This window comes from Bombina bombina, chromosome 6, assembly GCF_027579735.1.
Source record: "Bombina bombina isolate aBomBom1 chromosome 6, aBomBom1.pri, whole genome shotgun sequence".
NCBI classification, from domain to species: Eukaryota; Metazoa; Chordata; class Amphibia; order Anura; family Bombinatoridae; genus Bombina; species Bombina bombina.
Window position 1 is genome coordinate 273,085,386 of NC_069504.1, and position 20,229 is coordinate 273,105,614.

Here is a 20,229-nt window from a genome sequence, read left to right on the forward strand (position 1 = left end):
AATCTCAGAAACTGATAGTGATCTGGATGAATCGGAATATGCAGATATGCATCCTGTAAATCTATTGTAGACATATAATGCCCTTGCTGAACAAAAGGCAGGATAGTCCTTACAGTTACCATTTTGAATGTTGGTATCCTTACATAATGATTCAATATTTTTAGATCCAGAACTGGTCTGAAGGAATTCTCCTTTGGTACAATGAAGAGATTTGAATAAAACCCCAGTCCCTGTTCCAGAACTGGAACTGGCATAATTACTCCAGCCAACTCTAGATCTGAAACACATTTCAGAAATGCTTGAGCCTTCGCTGGGTTTACTGGGACACGGGAAAGAAAAAATCTCTTTGCAGGAGGTCTTATCTTGAAGCCAATTCTGTACCCTTCTGAAATAATGTTCTGAATCCAAAGATTGTGAACGGAATTTATCCAAAATTCTTTGAAAAAACGTAATCTGCCCCCTACCAGCTGAGCTGGAATGAGGGCTGCACCTTCATGTGGACTTAGGAGCTGGCTTTGATTTTCTAAAAGGCTTGGATTTATTCCAGACTGGAGATGGTTTCCAAACTGATACCGCTCCTGAGGATGAAGGATCAGGTTTTTGTTCCTTGTTGTGACGAAAACGATTATTAGACCTAAATTTACCTTTAGATTTTTTATCCTGTGGTAAAAAAGTTCCTTTCCCTCCAGTAACAGTTGAGATAATAGAATCCAACTGAGAACCAAACAATTTATTACCTTGGAAAGAAAGGGAAAGCAGAGTAGACTTAGAAGACATATCAGCATTCCAAGTTTTAAGCCATAAAGCTCTTCTAGCTAAAATAGCTAGAGACATATACCTGACATCAACTCTAATGATATCAAAGATGGCATCACAAATAAAATTATTAGCATGTTGAAGAAGAAGAATAATGCTATGAGAATTATGATCTGTTACTTGTTGCGCTAAATCTTCTAACCAAAAAGTTGAAGCTGCAGCAACATCCGCTAAAGATATAGCAGGTCTAAGAAGATTACCTGAACACAAGTAAGCTTTTCTTAGAAAGGATTCAATTTTCCTATCTAAAGGATCCTTAAAGGAAGTACCATCTGCCGTAGGAATAGTAGTACGCTTAGCAAGAGTAGAGACAGCCCCATCAACCTTAGGGATTTTGTCAAAAAACAGGATATAATTGCTTAAAACGTTTAGAAGGAGTAAATGAATTACCCAAATTATTCCATTCCCTGGAAATTACTTCAGAAATAGCACTAGGGACAGGAAAAACTTCTGGAATAACTACAGGAGATTTAAAAACCTTATCTAAACGTTTAGATTTAGTATCAAGAGGACCAGAATCCTTAATTTCTAATGCAATTAGGACTTCTTTAAGTAAAGAACGAATAAATTCCATTTTAGATAAATATGAAGATTTATCAGCATCAACCTCTGAGACAGAATCCTCTGAACCAGAAGAACCATTATCAGAATCAGAATGATGATGTTCATTTAAAAATTCATCTGAAAAATGAGAAGTTTTAAAAGACTTTTTACGTTTACTAGAAGAAGGAATAACAGACATAGCCTTCTTAATGGATTTAGAAACAAAATCTCTTATGTTATCAGGAACACTCTGAGTATTAGATGTTGACGGAACAGCAACAGGTAATGTAACAGTACTAAAGGAAATATCTGCATTAACAAGTTTGTCATGACAAACAGTACAAACAACAGCTGGAGGAACAGATACCATAAGTTTACAGCAGATACACTTAGCTTTGGTAGCTCCAGCACCAGGCAGCGATTTTCCAGAAGTATCTTCTGACTCAGTTTCAACGTGGGACATCTTGCAATATGTAATAGAAAAAACAACATATAAAGCAAAATTGATCAAATTCCTTAAATGACAGTTTCAGGAATGGGAAAAAATGCCAGTGAACAAGCTTCTAGCAACCAGAAGCAATAAATAATGAGACTTAAATAATGTGGAGACAATAGTGACGCCCATATTTTTTTAGCGCCAAAAATGACGCCCACATTATTTGGCGCCTAAATGCTTTTGGCGCAAACAAATGACGCCACATCCGGAACGCTGACACTTTTGGCGCAAAAGAACGTCAAAAATGACGCAACTTCCGGCGACACGTATGACGCCGGAAACAGAAAAAAAACATTTGCGCCAAAAAAGTCAGCGCCAAGAATGACGCAATAAAATGAAGCATTTTCAGCCCCCGCGAGCCTAACAGCCCACAGGGAAAAAGTCAAATTTTAAGGTAAGATAAAAATTGATTTATTCATATGCATTATCCCAAATATGAAACTGACTGTCTGAAATAAGGAATGTTGAACATCCTGAGTCAAGGCAAATAAATGTTTGAATACATATATTTAGAACTTTTTTATAAAGTGCCCAACCATAGCTTAGAGTGTCACAGAAAATAAGACTTACTTACCCCAGGACACTCATCTACATGTTGTAGAAAGCCAAACCAGTACTGAAACGAAAATCAGCAGAGGTAATGGTATATAAATAAGAGTATATCGTCGATCTGAAAAGGGAGGTAAGAGATGAATCTCTACGAACGATAACAGAGAACCTATGAAATAGACCCCGTAGAAGGAGATCATTGAATTCAAATAGGCAATACTCTCCTCACATCCCTCTGACATTCACTGCACGCTGAGAGGAAAACCGGGCTCCAACCTGCTGCGGAGCGCATATCAACGTAGAATCTAGCACAAACTTACTTCACCACCTCCATAGGAGGCAAAGTTTGTAAAACTGATTTGTGGGTGTGGTGAGGGGTGTATTTATAGGCATTTTGAGGTTTGGGAAACTTTGCCCCTCCTGGTAGGAATGTATATCCCATACGTCACTAGCTCATGGACTCTTGCTAATTACATGAAAGAAATAACTGCCCATGAACTGAGAAAAGTCAAGCGTGCAGCTGCCAAGATGCCACTTGCCACCAGTTTGGCCATATTTCAGAGCTGCAACATCACTGAGTATTGCACACCTTGTGCTTTTGGGCACTCCAGAGACATGGCCAAGGTAAGAAAGGCTGAAAGACGACCACCACTGAACAAGACACACAAGCTGAAACGTCAAGACTGGGCCAAGAAATATCTCAAGACTGATTTTTCTAAGGTTTTATGGACTGATGAAATGAGAGTGAGTCTTGATGGGCCCGTGGCTGGATTGGTAAAGGGCAGAGAGCTCCAGTCCGACTCAGACGCCAGCAAGGTGGAGGTGGAGTACTGGTTTGGGCTGGTATCATCAAAGATGAGCTTGTGGGGCCTTTTCGGGTTGAGGATGGAGTCAAGCTCAACTCCCAGTCCTACTGCCAGTTTCTGGAAGACACCTTCTTCAAGCAGTGGTACAGGAAGAAGTCTGCATCCTTCAAGAAAAACATGATTTTCATGCAGGACAATGCTCCATCACACGCGTCCAAGTACTCCACAGCGTGGCTGGCAAGAAAGGGTATAAAAGAAGAAAATCTAATGACATGGCCTCCTTGTTCACCTGATCTGAACCCCATTGAGAACCTGTGGTCCATCATCAAATGTGAGATTTACAAGGAGGGAAAACAGTACACCTCTCTGAACAGTGTCTGGGAGGCTGTGGTTGCTGCTGCACGCAATGTTGATGGTGAACAGATCAAAACACTGACAGAATCCATGGATGGCAGGCTTTTGAGTGTCCTTGCAAAGAAAGGTGGCTATATTGGTCACTGATTTGTTTTTGTTTTGTTTTTGAATGTCAGAAATGTATATTAGTGAATGTTGAGATGTTATATTGGTTTCACTGGTAAAAATAAATAATTGAAATGGGTATATATTTGTTTTTTGTTAAGTTGCCTAATAATTATGCACAGTAATAGTCACCTGCACAGACAGATATCCCCCATAAAATAGCTAAAACTAAAAACATACTAAAAACTACTTCCAAAACGATTCAGCTTTGATATTAATGAGTTTTTTGGGTTCATTGAGAACATGGTTGTTGTTCAATAATAAAATTAATCCTCAAAAATACAACTTGCCTAAAAATTCTGCACTCCCTGTATATGAATATCATCTGGGCCTTCCAACAGCAAAAAAAAAAACATAATTTATGCTTACCTGATAAATTTATTTCTCTTGTAGTGTATCCAGTCCACGGATCATCCATTACTTATGGGATATTCTCCTTCCCAACAGGAAGTTGCAAGAGGATCACCCACAGCAGAGCTGCTATATAGCTCCACCCCTCACTGCCATATCCAGTCATTCGACTGAAACAAGACGAGAAAGGAGAAACCATAGGGTGCAGTGGTGACTGTAGTTTAATTAAAATTTAGACCTGCCTTAAAAAGACAGGGCGGGCCGTGGACTGGATACACTACAAGATAAATAAATTTATCAGGTAAGCATAAATTATGTTTTCTCTTGTTAAGTGTATCCAGTCCACGGATCATCCATTACTTATGGGATACCAATACCAAAGCTAAAGTACACGGATGATGGGAGGGACAAGGCAGGATTAAGTGGAAGGAACCACTGCCTGAAGAACCTTTCTCCCAAAAACAGCCTCCGAAGAAGCAAAAGTATCAAATTTGGAAAATTTGGAAAAAGTGTGAAGCGAAGACAAAGTCGCGGCCTTGCAAATCTGTTCAACAGAGGCCTCATTTTTAAAGGCCCAGGTGGAAGCCACAGCTCTAGTGGAATGAGCTGTAATCCTTTCAGGGGGCTGCTGTCCCGCAGTATTATGCTCCGAAGCCAAAAGGGAAGAGAGGTTGCCGAAGCATTTTGACCTCTCCTCTGTCCAGAGTAAACGACAAACAGGGTAGATGTTTGACAAAATCTTTAGTAGCTTGTAAGTAAAACTTCAAGGCACGGATTACGTCCAGATTATGTAAAAGACGTTCCTTCTTTGAAGAAGGATTAGGACACAATGATGAAACAACAATCTCTTGATTGATATTCTTGTTAGAAACCACCTTAGGTAAAAACCCAGGTTTGGTACGCAGGACTACCTTATCTGCATGAAAAATCAGATAAGGAGAATCACATTGTAAGGCAGATAGCTCAGAGACTCTCCGAGCCGAGGAAATAGCCATCAAAAACAGAACTTTCCAAGATAAAAGTTTAATATCAATGGAATGAAGGGGTTCAAACTTAACTCCTTGAAGAACTTTAAGAACCAAGCTTAAGCTCCACGGGGGAGCAACAGGTTTAAACACAGGCTTAATTCTAACAAAAGCCTGGCAAAATGCCTGGACGTCTGGAACCTCTGCCAGACGCTTGTGCAAAAGAAGAGACAGAGCAGAAATCTGTCCCTTTAAGGAACTAGCTGATAATCCTTTGTCCAAGCCCTCTTGGAGAAGACAATATTCTAGGAATCCTAACCTTACTCCATGAGTAATTCTTGGATTCACACCAATAAAGATATTTACTCCATATCTTGTGGTAGATTTTCCTGGTAACAGGCTTTCGTGCCTGTATTAAAGTATCAATGACTGACTCGGAGAAGCCACGCTTTGATAGAATCAAGCGTTCAATCTCCATGCAGTCAGTCTCAGAGAAATTAGATTTGGATGATTGAAAGGACCTTGTATTAGAAGGTCCTGTCTTAGAGGCAGAGTCCATGGTGGAAAGGATGACATGTCCACTAGGTCTGCATACCAAGTCCTGTGTGGCCACACAGGTGCTATCAGAATCACCAATGCTCTCTCCTGTTTGATTTTGGCAATCAGTCGAGGGAGCAGAGGAAACGGTGGAAACACATAAGCCAGGTTGAAGAACCAAGGCGCTGCTAGAGCATCTATCAGCGTCGCTTCTGGGTCCCTGGACCTGGATCCGTAACAAGGAAGCTTGGCGTTCTGGCGAGACGCCATGAGATCCAACTCTGGTTTGCCCCAACGATGAATCAACTGAGCAGACACCTCCGGATGGAGTTCCCACTCCCCCGGATGGAAAGTCTGACGACTTAGAAAATCCGCCTCCCAGTTCTCCACGCCTGGGATATGGATTGCCGACAGGTGGCAAGAGTGGTACTCTGCCCAGCGAATTATTTTTGAGACTTCTAACATCGCTAGGGAACTCCTGGTTCCCCCTTGATGGTTGATGTAAGCCACAGTCATGATGTTGTCCGACTGAAATCTGATGAACCTCAGTGTTGTTAACTGAGGCCAAGCCAGAAGAGCATTGAATATCGCTCTTAACTCCAGAATATTTATTGGAAGGAGTTTCTCCTCCTGAGTCCACGATCCCAGTGCCTTCAGGGAATTCCAGACTGCACCCCAACCTAGAAGGCTGGCATCTGTTGTTACAATTGTCCAATCTGGCCTGCGAAAGGTCATACCCTTGGACAGGTGTACCCAAGACAACCACCAGAGAAGAGAATCTCTGGTCTCTTGATCCAGATTTAGCAGAGGGGACAAATCTGTGTAATCCCCATTCCACTGACTCGGCATGCATAATTGCAGCGGTCTGAGATGAAGGCGCGCAAATGGCACTATGTCCATTGCCGCTACCATTAAGCCGATTACCTCCATACACTGAGCTACCGAAGGGCGCGGAATGGAGTGAAGAACACGGCAAGCATTTAGAAGTTTTGATAACCTGGACTTCGTCAGGTAAATTTTCATTTCTACAAAATCTATAAGAGTCCCTAAGAAGGAGACTCTTGTGAGTGGGGATAGAGAACTCTTTTCTTCGTTCACTTTCCACCCGTGCGACCTCAGAAATGCCAGAACTATCTCTGTATGAGACTTGGCAACTTGAAAGCTTGACGCCTGTATCAGGATGTCGTCTAGATACGGAGCCACCGCTATGCCTTGCGGTCTTAGAACCGCCAGAAGTGAGCCCAGAACCTTTGTAAAGATTCTCAGGGCTGTAGCCAACCCGAAGGGAAGAGCTACAAATTGGTAATGCCTGTCTAGAAAGGCAAACCTTAGAAACCGATGATGATCTTTGTGAATCGGTATGTGAAGGTAGGCATCCTTTAAGTCCACTGTGGTCATGTACTGACCTTCTTGGATCATGGGTAGGATGGTCCGAATAGTTTCCATTTTGAATGATGGAACTCTGAGGAATTTGTTTAAGATCTTTAGATCCAAAATTGGTCTGAAGGTTCCCTCTTTTTTGGGAACCACAAACAGATTTGAATAAGAACCCTGTCCTTGTTCCGTCCGCGGAACTGGATGGATCACTCCCATAACTAGGAGTTCTTGCACACAGCGTAGGAATGCCTCTTTCTTTATCTGATTTGCAGATAGCCTTGAAAGATGAAATCTCCCTTGTGGAGGGGAAGCTTTGAAGTCCGGAAGATATCCCTGAGATATGATCTCCAACGCCCAGGGATCCTGAACATCTCTTGCCCACGCCTGGGCGAAGAGAGAAAGTCTGCCCCCTACTAGATCCGTCGCCGGATAGGGGGCCGTTCCTTCATGCTGTCTTAGAAGCAGCAGCAGGCTGGTTAGGTTTCCAGGCCTGCTTAGATTGAGCAAAAGTTCCCTCTTGTTTTGAAGCGGAGGAAGTTGATGCTGCACCTGCCTTGAAATTTCGAAAGGCACGAAAATTAGACTGTTTGGCCTTTGCTTTGGCCCTGTCCTGAGGAAGGGTGTGACCCTTACCTCCAGTAAAGTCAGCAATAATTTCCTTCAAACCAGGCACGAATAAGGTCTGCCCCTTGAAAGGAATGTTGAGTAATTTAGACTTCGAAGTCACGTCAGCTGACCAGGATTTAAGCCATAGCGCCCTACGCGCTTGGATGGCGAATCCGGAATTCTTAGCCGTTAGTTTAGTCAAATGAACAATGGCATCAGAAACAAATGAGTTAGCTAGCTTAAGTGTTCTAAGCTTGTCAATAATTTCAGTCAATGGAGCTGTATGGATGGCCTCTTCCAGGGCCTCAAACCAGAATGCCGCCGCGGCCGTGACAGGCGCAATGCATGCAAGGGGCTGTAAAATAAAACCTTGTTGAATAAACATTTTCTTAAGGTAACCCTCCAATTTTTTATCCATTGGATCTGAAAAAGCACAACTGTCCTCAACCGGGATAGTAGTACGCTTTGTTAAAGTAGAAACTGCTCCCTCCACCTTAGGGACCGTCTGCCATAAGTCCCGTGTAGTGGCGTCTATTGGAAACATTTTTCGAAATATAGGAGGTGGGGAAAAAGGCACACCCGGTCTATCCCACTCCTTGCTAATAATTTCTGTAAGCCTTTTAGGTATAGGAAAAACATCAGTACACACCGGTACCGCATAGTATTTATCCAGCCTACACAATTTCTCTGGTACTGCAACTGTGTTACAGTCATTCAGAGCAGCTAATACCTCCCCAACACACGGAGGTTCTCAAGCTTAAATTTAAAATTAGAAATCTCTGAATCAGGTTTCCCCGAATCAGAGATGTCACCCACAGACTGAAGCTCTCCGTCCTCATGATCTGCATATTGTGACGCAGTATCAGACATGGCCCTTACAGCATCTGCGCGCTCTGTATTTCTCCTAACCCCAGAGCAATCGCGCTTGCCTCTTAATTCAGGCAACCTGGATAATACCTCTGACAGGGTATTATTCATGATTGCAGCCATGTCCTGCAAGGTAATCGCTATGGGCGTCCCTGATGTAATTGGCGCCATATTAGCGTGCATCCCCTGAGCGGGAGGCGAAGGGTCTGACACGTGGGGAGAGTTAGTCAGCATAACTTCCCCCTCGTCAGAATCTTCTGGTGATATTTCTTTTATAGTTAAAGACTGATCTTTACTGTTTAAGGTGAAATCAATACATTTAGTACACATTCTCCTATGGGGCTCCACCATGGCTTTCAAACATAATGAACAAGTAGTTTCCTCTGTGTCAGACATGTTTAAAGTGTTTTCCAAGCTTGCTAGTCTCATTGCTAGTCTGTTTAAACAAGTTTACAAGCAATATAAAAAACGTTACTGCACCTTTAAGAAACACAAATTTTGTCAAAATTTGAAACAGTGAAAAAAGGCAGTTACACTAACGAAATTTTTACAGTGTATGTAACAAGTTAGCAGAGCATTGCACCCACTTGCAAATGGATGATTAACCCCTTAATACCCAAAATGGAATAATAAAAGACAAAAACGTTGTTTTTTTTTGTTTTTTTTTCAAACAGTCACAACAACTGCCATAGCTCTACTGTGGCTTTTTACCTCCCTCAAAAACGACTTTGAAGCCTTTTGAGCACTCCAGAGATGTCCTGGATCATGCAGAGGGAAACTGAATGTCTGTCAGTATTTTTAGCTGCACAGAAGAGCACTAAAAAAGGCCCCTCCCACTCATATTACAACAGTGGAAACCCTAAGGAAACTGTTACTAGGCAAAATTCAAGCCAGCCATGTGGAAAAAAACTAGGCCCCAATAAGTTTTATCACCAAATACATATAAAAACGATTAAACATGCCAGCAAACGTTTTATATTACATTTTTATAAGAGTATGCATCTCTATTAATAAGCCTGATACCAGTAGCTATCACTGCATTTAAGGCTTTACTTACATTAGTTCGGTATCAGCAGCATTTTCTAGCAAATTCCATTCCTAGAAAAATATTAACTGCACATACCTTATTGCAGGAAAACCTGCACGCCATTCCCTCTCTGAAGTTACCTCACTCCTCAGAATATGTGAGAACAGCCATGGATCTTAGTTACTTCTGCTAAGATCATAGAAAACGCAGGCAGATTCTTCTTCTAAATACTGCCTGAGATAAACAGTACACTCCGGCACCATTTAAAAATAACAAACTTTTGATTGAAAAATAAACTAAGTATAAAACACCACAGTCCTCTTACGACCTCCATCTTGGTTGAGGCTTGCAAGAGAATGACTGGATATGACAGTTAGGGGAGGAGCTATATAGCAGCTCTGCTGTGGGTGATCCTCTTGCAACGTCCTGTTGGGAAGGAGAATATCCCATAAGTAATGGATGATCCGTGGACTGGATACACTTAACAAGAGAAATAAGGGCTACATGTTTCATGACTTTACAATCTAAAGATTCATTATTGGGATTGTGTTTATTTTAATGATATTCTCCTGAGTTTTAAGTTTTACTTATCATCATTGTATTTATAAATGTGCCGGTTTATTATACCCATGATCGACTCATAAACACATAGGTTTTATAATATGATGCTATTTATTAACATTTATGTTCTCCTTATTGCAATTGTATTTATATATGTATTCTTTTGTGGTACGTTAACTGTATATTTTACACGTAGGCTCTGATTAACACTTATTACCAATTTAACTTACTGCAACCTTTTTTGGACCTATCAGAGCCCTGTACAGTTCCCTTTTTAAGCAGCCTGAATACCAACTATTTCATACTCTCCTCTTGACAAAGTCCGGACGGAAAAAACGTGTTGCGGTCATCCAACGCTCTGACGTCACTCGACGAACCAGGTTTGTCCCACCAGCCCACAGGTACAGCGCATACCTTTGATGAGGCACGGACAAACTCTCCATCTCTCCCTGGCTCTCCTTGGACATTTCAGGCACTCAGAGCTTATAAACATTGCTCGTTTTTATCTTCTTCCTGTAAGTGTTCATTTTAAAAGCGCAACATGTGCGTGTATTAAATGTTTTTCACAATCAAGGTATGCAGAATACCATCTCTGAACGCACAACACGTTGAACCTTGAAGCAGATGGGCTATAGCAGCAGAAGACCACACCAGGTGCCACTCCTGTCAGCTAAGAACAGGAAACTGATGCTACAATTCTCACAGGCTCACCAAAATTGGACAATAGACGATTGGGCCCCTTAGAACCAATTGAGCATCGTTTAAATGCCACGGCCTATGAGTATTGTTGCTGACCATGTCCATCCCTTTATGACTACAGTGTACCCATCTTCTGATGGCTACTACCAGCAGGATAATGCACTATGTCACAAATCTCAAATCATCTCAAACTGTTCTCTTGAACATGAAAATTAGTTCATTTTACTCCAATGGCCTCCACAGTCAACAGATCTCAATCCAATAAAGCACCTTTGGGATGTGGTGGAACAGGAGATTTGCATCATGGATGTGCAGCTGACAAATCTGCAACAACTGTGACATTCACCAATTTATCCTTAGCCTCAATCTCACATTTTGTAACAATGTCTCTAGGGTAACCCTTAGCCAAGAATTTTCCAGCCATTTGTTTTAATCTCACATCTTGCAACGTTGTGTCCTTTACATTACGTTATGTCCTTATGAACTGGCTTTTAGGAATAGAAAGGACACAAAGTTGCAAGATGTGAGATTAAAACAAATGGCTGGAAAATTCTTGGCTAGAGACATTGTTACAAAATGTGACATTGAGGCTAAGGATAAATTGGGGAATGTCACTATGAACAAGGAAAATAGATTGATTTTTGCAACTGAATATAGTGAACAAAGTGATAGAATTGCATCTATTATTTAAAAAAACTGGTACATTTTAAATAAATCTTATCCTAATGTGCAGGAATTTAAGAGACCTCCTATTCAATCTTTTAGGAGAGTAAAAAATTTGAAAGATAGACTGGTCAGAGCCGATGTTGGTAGTAATATGTCAAACAAAGTCAATTATTTAACTACATCTAACAAAGAATCATATCCCTGTTTAAATTGTGCTCAATGCAATTCGATGATTAAAGGGAAACACATAGCTCAGATAAATGACAACAAGAAAAGGGAAATCAATGGGTTTTATACCTGTGACACTGAATATGTTGTTTATTAAAATGGCCATGTGGGCGGGGCTATGTAGGAGAAACGACACGCCCCTGAAGGACAGGATCAGTGCTCATAAGTCAAGCATAGAGGCAAAGATATGACACAGCCAGTGTCACCTCATTTTGCCATGGCTGGACATACAGTTAGCCAACTCCGTTTTCAGATCATAGATCACATCTCCAAACTTAGAAGAGGGGTTAGGGAGTTAATGCTAAAAAAGAGAGAAGTTTGGTGGATTAAAAAATTAGGGACTCTCACTCTACACCCAGTAGTTTTAAATAAAGATTATGATTTACATTTATTTCTTATTTTTTTTAAAAATCTTTACTAGATTGTTATTAATTAATTTTTTAAACGTCTACAATGAAGTTATATGTAGCAATTGTTGTAAATATAATCAGGTATGACAAATGCGTATAAATGTATGTTAACCACTAGATGGCGCCTCTATACAAGCATGGGCATAGTTTGGCAATGTATTAGATAACTAATTAAGGTTTCAGGTGCTTTAAAAGGAAGCAGTTACCTGTGTACTGCAGCATGAGTAAGGGCTACGTAGGCCCGAAACGTCGCTGTGTTTTATACTCCACACCTCAATAAATGATTAATTTTGATAAAACAGTGCTGAGACTACTTCTATGTTCTTGGATTGGATAAAGATGGGGTTAGCAGGACCCTAGAAGTCTACGTGCACTTGAATAAGTATGACTTTGTGGTAATATAGTGATACATACATACATACATACACACATACACACAGGTGGCCCTCAGTTTACGCCGGGGTTAGGTTCCAGAAGGAATGGTTGTAAATCAAAACCGTTTTAAATTGAAATTCAGTTTATAATGTAAGTCAATGGGAAGTGAGGGAGATGGGTTCCAGGCCCCTCTCAAAATTGTCATAAGTAACACCTAATATATTTATTTTTAAAGCTTTGAAATGAAGACTTTAAATGCTAAACAGCATTATAAACCTAATAAAATAATCACACAACACAGACTTCACTTGCATTTTTCTGCAAACAGTTCTTTCTATGCATTCCAATCTGGACTGATTTATAGACAGGAAGATCTTGTTCCTTTGAAATCTGCTTGATATCTCAGGTCTGGTTAAACTGATTAATTTCAGCTTGCTTGGCTTTGCTGCAACACAAGCGAACAGCTCCACCTACTGGCTAGTTTAATAAATGCACTGCTTCTCAATGCTTTTCAATAGCAGTCACATGACTGGAAAAAAAGGTTGTTATTCTGAAACTGTGTAAATTGAACCGTTGTAAAACGAGATAGATATAATTATATATATATATATATATATATATAATTATATATATATATATATATATATAATTTTATATATATATATATATATATATATATATATATATATATATATATATATATATATATATATATATATATATATATATATATATATATATATATATATATATATATATACATATATACATATACCCATAGATGAGCACTCTCACTTCCAAATTCAGCTGCCAGGGTGCTAGTGAGTAGTAGATACCAGTAACAAAAACTTGCACTCACTGGTCTTTCCAAACAACAAACATTTATTGTAACGTTTCGGAGACAGATTATCCCCTTCCTCAGACAAAGTGAAATGGCAATACATGCAATATAAAGAGCAAACAAAGTGATAACCCCTCCCCCCAATTAAGACCAAAAAAGGGCCAAAATTGTAGTCATAGCAACCACATAAACCAAAGTGACAGTGTTGATATTAATAACAACTCAATCTGGAAAGATTCCTAAAGCTGTCTAGTGGTAAATAATGGAGTACAAAACACTGTTAAAAACAAAATTTATGCTTACCTGATAAATTTCTCTCTCTTGTGGTGTATCCAGTCCACGGGTTCATCTATTACTTGTGGGATATTCTCCTTCCCAACAGGAAGTTGCAAAGAGGGCACCCACAGCAGAGCTGTCTATATAGCTCCTCCCCTTACCCCCACCTCCAGTCATTCGACCGAAGACAAGTAAGAAAAAGGAGAAACTATAGGGTGCAGTGGTGACTGTAGTTTTAAAAATAAAAACACCTGCATTAAAGTGACAGGGCGGGCCTTGGACTGGATACACCACAAAAGAAAGAAATTTATCAGGTAAGCATAAATTTTGTTTTCTCTTGTAAAGTGTATCCAGTCCACGGGTTCATCCATTACTTGTGGGATACCAATACCAAAGCTTTAGGACACGGATGAAGGGAGGGACAAGGCAGGAACTTAAACGGAAGGCACCACTGCCTGCAAGACCTTTCTCCCAAAAATATCCTCCGAGGAAGCAAAAGTATCAAATTTGTAGAATTTAGAAAAAGTATGAAGCGAAGACCAAGTCGCCGCCTTACAAATGTGTTCAACAGGGGCCTCATGTTTAAAAGCCCAAGTGGAAGCCACCGCTCTAGTAGAATGAGCTGTAATTCTTTCTGGAGGCTGCTGGCCAGCAGTCTCATAAGCTAACCGGATTATGCTTCTCAGCCAAAAAGAAAGAGAAGTTGCCGAAGCCTTTTGGCCTCTCCTTTCTAATTTCTGCCTGAGAGTAAAACAGTACAACGCCGGTACCGTTTGAAAATAAACTCTTGATTGAAGGCAAAACTACACTAAATCACCACATATCTCTTTATACTTCCTATCTTGTTGAGAGTTGCAAAGAGAATGACTGGAGGTGGGGGTTAGGGGAGGAGCTATATAGACAGCTCTGCTGTGGGTTTCCTCTTTGCAACTTCCTGTTGGGAAGGAGAATATCCCACAAGTAATGGATGAACCCGTGGACTGGATACACCTTACAAGAGAAAAGTGAAAATAAACATAAAAGTAAAAAATTAACTAATCCAACTTGTATGGTATCATATTGTTACTGTTTCATATCCTAGGACTTAATTCTAAGGCATATTTCTTATTCTGAGCTGTTAATAAGGGAAATGTGGAAAGCCATGGAGTTACACATACATCTCAATACTTAGAGTTTTATGTGTTTAGGACCCGGTGCACACATATCACTGCTTAGAACCCCATGTACGCATAAATACCACATCAGAGTTACAAAAAATGTTAATATCCATCTACAAACGTCTCATGTCTTATATACTACTGGCATACACTGCCATGGAGTAATTCACATTTAACCAACCTCGCTGTGGATCCGGATCGCAAATTTGTTCATTTAGGGCAAAGGTACTGCCCGCTGCCGCAAATCATGGCGAGGACCACGCCAAACACCGGAAATGAGGGAGGGCGTGTTGAAGACGTCACGTTGCCTAAGCAACCAAAACAACAAAGCGCATAGTGAGCGCAGACAGGGGATAGAATCCTTTAGGATCATACAACCCAAGGCAAAAAGAGGTCATGAAACGACTAGGTAGATAAACAACTAAACGAACCTCCATAAGTGAATGAGATACTCGAACATCCATAGGCTACTAATAAAATAAATGTACCCTCTCAAGCCTAATGACCACAACAAGTGTAGGCGAAATTCAGAGATTTAATATGTCAAACTGGACTGAGTGAATCTAAATATACCACATATAGTGTCCTCATATCCATTACAGTTTAATAAAGTGCAAATAATGACCACTACCCTATATTCATCCAGGCAATAGAATCATCATAGCAGGTTCTAGTGTGTGTATAGGAATAAAAATTACTAAAAAAATAATAAAATAATGTCAACAAACTAATACTCTCGAATCACTACTGGAGACATATCTCCTCATGTTGTGAAACGTGTAATGAAAGGGTCTAGAGAAAGCAGATATAAGTGACCACAGAAACCCCCAGCATTAAAACAGATTCATACTCCTAATCCACAGGAACTAGTACTGCCTATATAGATGAACATCAATTAACCGACATAGTTCAAATAGCATTGGTATCAGCCACCGGGCCACGGTGACACATGTGATAGCCTGCACCAGGTCCAAACACAGAACATGTATAGGCATCAAGGAGCCAAACAGTAAGAATAAAATATATATATATATATATATATATATATATATATATATATATATATATATATATATATATATATATATATATATATATATATATATATACACACACACACACACACACACACACCAGTGACGTGCAGTGACGTCAGAGGCTGGTGAGGCAGGATATGCCTTCATTCTTTAGATATCCTTTGTTGAAGAAATAGCAATGCACATGGGTGAGCCAATCACATGAGGTATCTATGTGCAGCCACCAATCAGCAGCTACTGAGCATATTTAGATATGATTTTCAACAAAGGACATCAAAATAATGAAGAAAATTAGATATTAGATGTAAATTGGAAAGTTATTTAAATTTGCATATGGGTTTCATGTCCCTTTAAATGATGTCTTGGAAAACTGGTCAACTTAGTAAACAACTGATTTTAGTTTAAAGGATTGTAACAGAAACTCTTGCCAGATAACAAAATGCTTGCTCTGATTATGAGATCTAGAAATCCATGCCCATTAAAATATGTTTAAAACATACTTTTTACTTTAATGCTGCAAATTATGCTTATAGATTCTTTCATTACATAAGGGATGAGAGTCAGAGGGGGAGGAAGAGAGACCGAGAGAGAAAGAGACCATGGGGGAGAACACCACATAAGGAGAGAGATGGATAGATAGAGAGAGACACACACACACACACACAAGGGGGGGACCACTGCATTTTAAAGTAATAAAACAGCAGAGCTACAGAGAGTTCAGAAAATTAGTCTATAATTTAGTGTGAAGTACAGAGGCAAGCTGCTAAATTAGTGGGTGTAAAGTTTGAGTAAACAAAATACAAAAACGACCCTGCTGTAAAAGAGTAAACAAACACTAAACCACATTCATTAAATGATCATTTTCACTAACAGAATCCCTATCAGTAAAATCTTACTTTAATAAGATGTTGGTGAAACAGTGCTCTCTGTGTGCCTCTCTCCTGCTCTGGAAGGATTCAGGAAGTGACAGTGGCACATTCCACTGCACTTAGAGGGGAAGAACAGAACTCTCTTTTTCACTTTAGCAAAGCTAGCAGGTTCACAGGACAGCAACAAAATATATGAAAGTTGTTTTTTTCCGTTTTTGTTTTGTTTTATATGATTTAACATCCAGCCCCAACCCTATGTTCCACTTACTAATGCCTCTCGCTGGATTGGTTCAGCCCAAATAGGACTGCCTCAAATAAGCAGTTAATGGGCCATGCAATGATCTTAACCACTTGCATCCAGTAGATGGCGCAGCATGTTGTGTAATGGTGGGCAGACCTGCTTGTGCCTCTTCATTGCACAACATATAGCTGTGAGAGAAAAAAATGCTGGGAAAAAAAAAATTAAATTTTTTTTTTTTAAAGACAATAAAAAAAATATATTTTTGCCCATATGAGAGGTGAATCACTGCCTCACCTGCCTCTAGTGACTGCACATCACTGACACACACACACATATATACACATATATACACGCACACACATATATATATATATATATATATATATATATATATATATATATATATATATAAATAAATACACACACACAGCTTTCCCCATTATCATATTGTGATGCAGCTACAATCTACATTATATGACAAAAAATAAATAAGTACTTAACAGAATATATATATATATATCCTATATAATAAAAGGCCAACTGTGTTTGTCCGAAGTTGTCAGTAGAGACTGTGCGTGAGGAAAAACACACCTTGCCTTCCAACTGACCTCCTGGTGTTGTGTGGTGGAGTAGGCGTGGCCAGGCGGGTGCAACGTGGCCGGCCGTGAGACAGCACAAAAGAGAGGGGGAGAAACAGCACAAAAGAGAGGGGGGAAGAGAGCACAAAAGAGAAGAGGAAAAGAGGAAAAGAGAGAGAAGAGGAAAAGAGAGAGAAGAGGAAAAGAGGAAAAGAGAGAGAAGAGGAAAAGAGGAAAAGAGAGAGAAGAGGAAGAGAGAGAGAAGAGGAAAAGAGGAAGAGAGAGAGAAGAGGAAAAGAGGAAGAGAGAGAGAAGAGGAAAAGAGGAAGAGAGAGAGAAGAGGAAAAGAGGAAGAGAGAGAGAAGAGGAAAAGAGGAAGAGAGAGAGAAGAGGAAGAGAGAGAGAAGAGGAAAAGAGAGAGAAGAGGAAAAGAGAGAGAAGAGGAAAAGAGAGAGAAGAGGAAAAGAGAGAGAAGAGGAAAAGAGAGAGAAGAGGAAAAGAGAGAGAAGAGGAAAAGAGAGAGAAGAGGAAAAGAGAGAGAAGAGGAAAAGAGAGAGAAGAGGAAAAGAGAGAGAAGAGGAAAAGAGAGAGAAGAGGAAAAGAGAGAGAAGAGGAAAAGAGAGAGAAGAGGAAAAGAGAGAGAAGAGGAAAAGAGAGAGAAGAGGAAAAGAGAGAGAAGAGGAAAAGAGAGAGAAGAGGAAAAGAGAGAGAAGAGGAAAAGAGAGAGAAGAGGAAAAGAGAGAGAAGAGGAAAAGAGAGAGAAGAGGAAAAGAGAGAGAAGAGAAGAAGAGAGAAGAGAAGAAGAGAGAAGAGAGAGAAGAGAAGAGAAGAGAGAGAAGAGAAAAGAAGAGAGAGAAGAGAAAAGAAGAGAGAAGAGAGAAGAAGAGAGAAGAGAGAAGAAGAGAGAAGAGAGAAGAGAGCAAGGGGTGGGACCGCTGTACTGCAAAAAATGGCCCGTGTATACGGGCTTTAGGACTAGTATAATATATATATATATATATATATATATATATATATATATATATATATATATATATATATATATATATATATATATATATATATATATATATATATAATGAAGCATACAACTGCATCAAACATTGAAATAAAAAAAAATTGCAGAGAAATAATAAACATGGCATATGAAGGCCTATGATTCTGTATTATCAAGGTGACTACAGAAATAATGAAGTCATAAAAATTAATCCTGTTTTGTTAGAAGTTTATGCTTTGTACCATCATCACAGGACATTTACCTTGACTATCTGTATACCCATAGAATCATCATCAGGATTGCTCCTGTCATTGAATGTAAAGCGCATTGTCTTGTCCCAGTCGATAGAAATACTATGCAAGTAGTGATCTGCTAGTGTTAACCAAACCTATAGGAAAGCATCAAAGCATAAAATGAATTAAAATGTACAACATATTCAGAAATTTAAATAGCAAGTTTTAGGGACCATATTCTACTCCTTTTCTTTAAAGAAGTTACAGGTCCAGTCTGTGGGGATGTACCAAACAGACCAGGAATTAAGGCTTTCTTCTAAAGCACAGGTAGCTTAAATGGTTAATTGTACTTAATGGGACAGACTAGTCAAAATTATGTTCATATGTTAATTTCTAAGCCCTTGATGGCCGTCTCTTATCTCAGTGCATTTTGACAGGTTTTGTTTACAGCTAGACAGTGTTAGTTCATGTGTGACATGATATTAGATAACATTGTGCTCACTCCCGTGGAGTTATTTAGGAGTCAGCACTGATTGGCTAAAATGCAAGTATGCCAAAAGAACAGAGATAAAGAGGCAGTCTGCAGAGGATTAGATACAAGGTAATCACAGAGGTAAAAAGTGTATTAATATAACAGTGTTGGTTCTGTAAAACTGGGGAATTGGTAATAAAGGGATTATCTATCTTTTTAAACAAACATTTTTAAGCAGACAGTCCCTCTAACTCATTTTAGCATGAATAGGGAGCTTATTCAATTTATTAATATTAATATTTGTAACAATTAAAGCTAACATCCGTAAATAATCTGGCACGTTTTAGACATACTTCTTCACACATTATTAGTATTATACATTTGTAGACAATTCTACAACTCTGCATTTACGTTTACATTTGAAACACAGCAACTAATAGTGAAACACTTACTCTTTTCCTCCATTCTTTTGGTATTCCGGTTGGCTGACGGGCCACAGCTTTGAGAGCATCATACCACTACAAACATAAAAACGTCAAGAGGCATCTGAGTGATGATCAAATGTTACAAACAAACAAGCCAGCTGCCAGATATACACAATCATTTAGCAAAGATTTGTAAAAACATGACTTGGAAAAAGGACCACTTATGCTACTACACTGAATGAACAAAGTTGCTGAAAGCTGCCGAAATATAATTCTTTAAGCAAAAATGCAGCAAGTAAAAATTATTACTGGTTCAGCGGCATATGCACATATAATAGGGAACTTTGGCCCTCCAGATGTTTTAGAACTACATTTCCCATGATGCTCAACTGGACTTCAGAGTGCCTAAACATCATGGGTAATGTAGTTCTGAAACATCAGAAGTGCCAATGTTCCCCATCCCTGGACTAGAAGATCACAATCCAAACACTGTATTGTAAGAGTGAAGATTTACAGACCACAATCTGGCTCTGAGAATGTCTGGTGTTTTAATGCTGGTGCCAGGGCATTCACAGATTGTGCGTATAGTACTGAAAACATTGCAAAAACGATTTTATTTAAAATATAAATGCACATTTCGATTCTGATCTTTAAGTCTATACTAACAGGACAAATACCTCCTGTCATTAAAATGACAGTAAGTAT

The 20,229-nt window shown here is 39.4% G+C and overlaps 1 protein-coding gene across 1 annotated transcript in view; it reads right to left on the reverse strand.

Annotated features, from left to right (window-relative positions):
- TBC1D30 (TBC1 domain family member 30) overlaps window positions 1-20,229 on the reverse strand; it is a 243,469-nt gene that overhangs the window by 89,208 nt on the left and 134,032 nt on the right. Inside the window, exons 4-5 of the mRNA XM_053716858.1 lie at window positions 19,552-19,617; window positions 18,657-18,782 (exon numbers count right to left, since the gene is read on the reverse strand). Of these exons, the coding sequence (XP_053572833.1) occupies window positions 18,657-18,782; window positions 19,552-19,617 (192 nt within the window). The remainder of the gene's footprint in view (window positions 1-18,656; window positions 18,783-19,551; window positions 19,618-20,229) is intronic.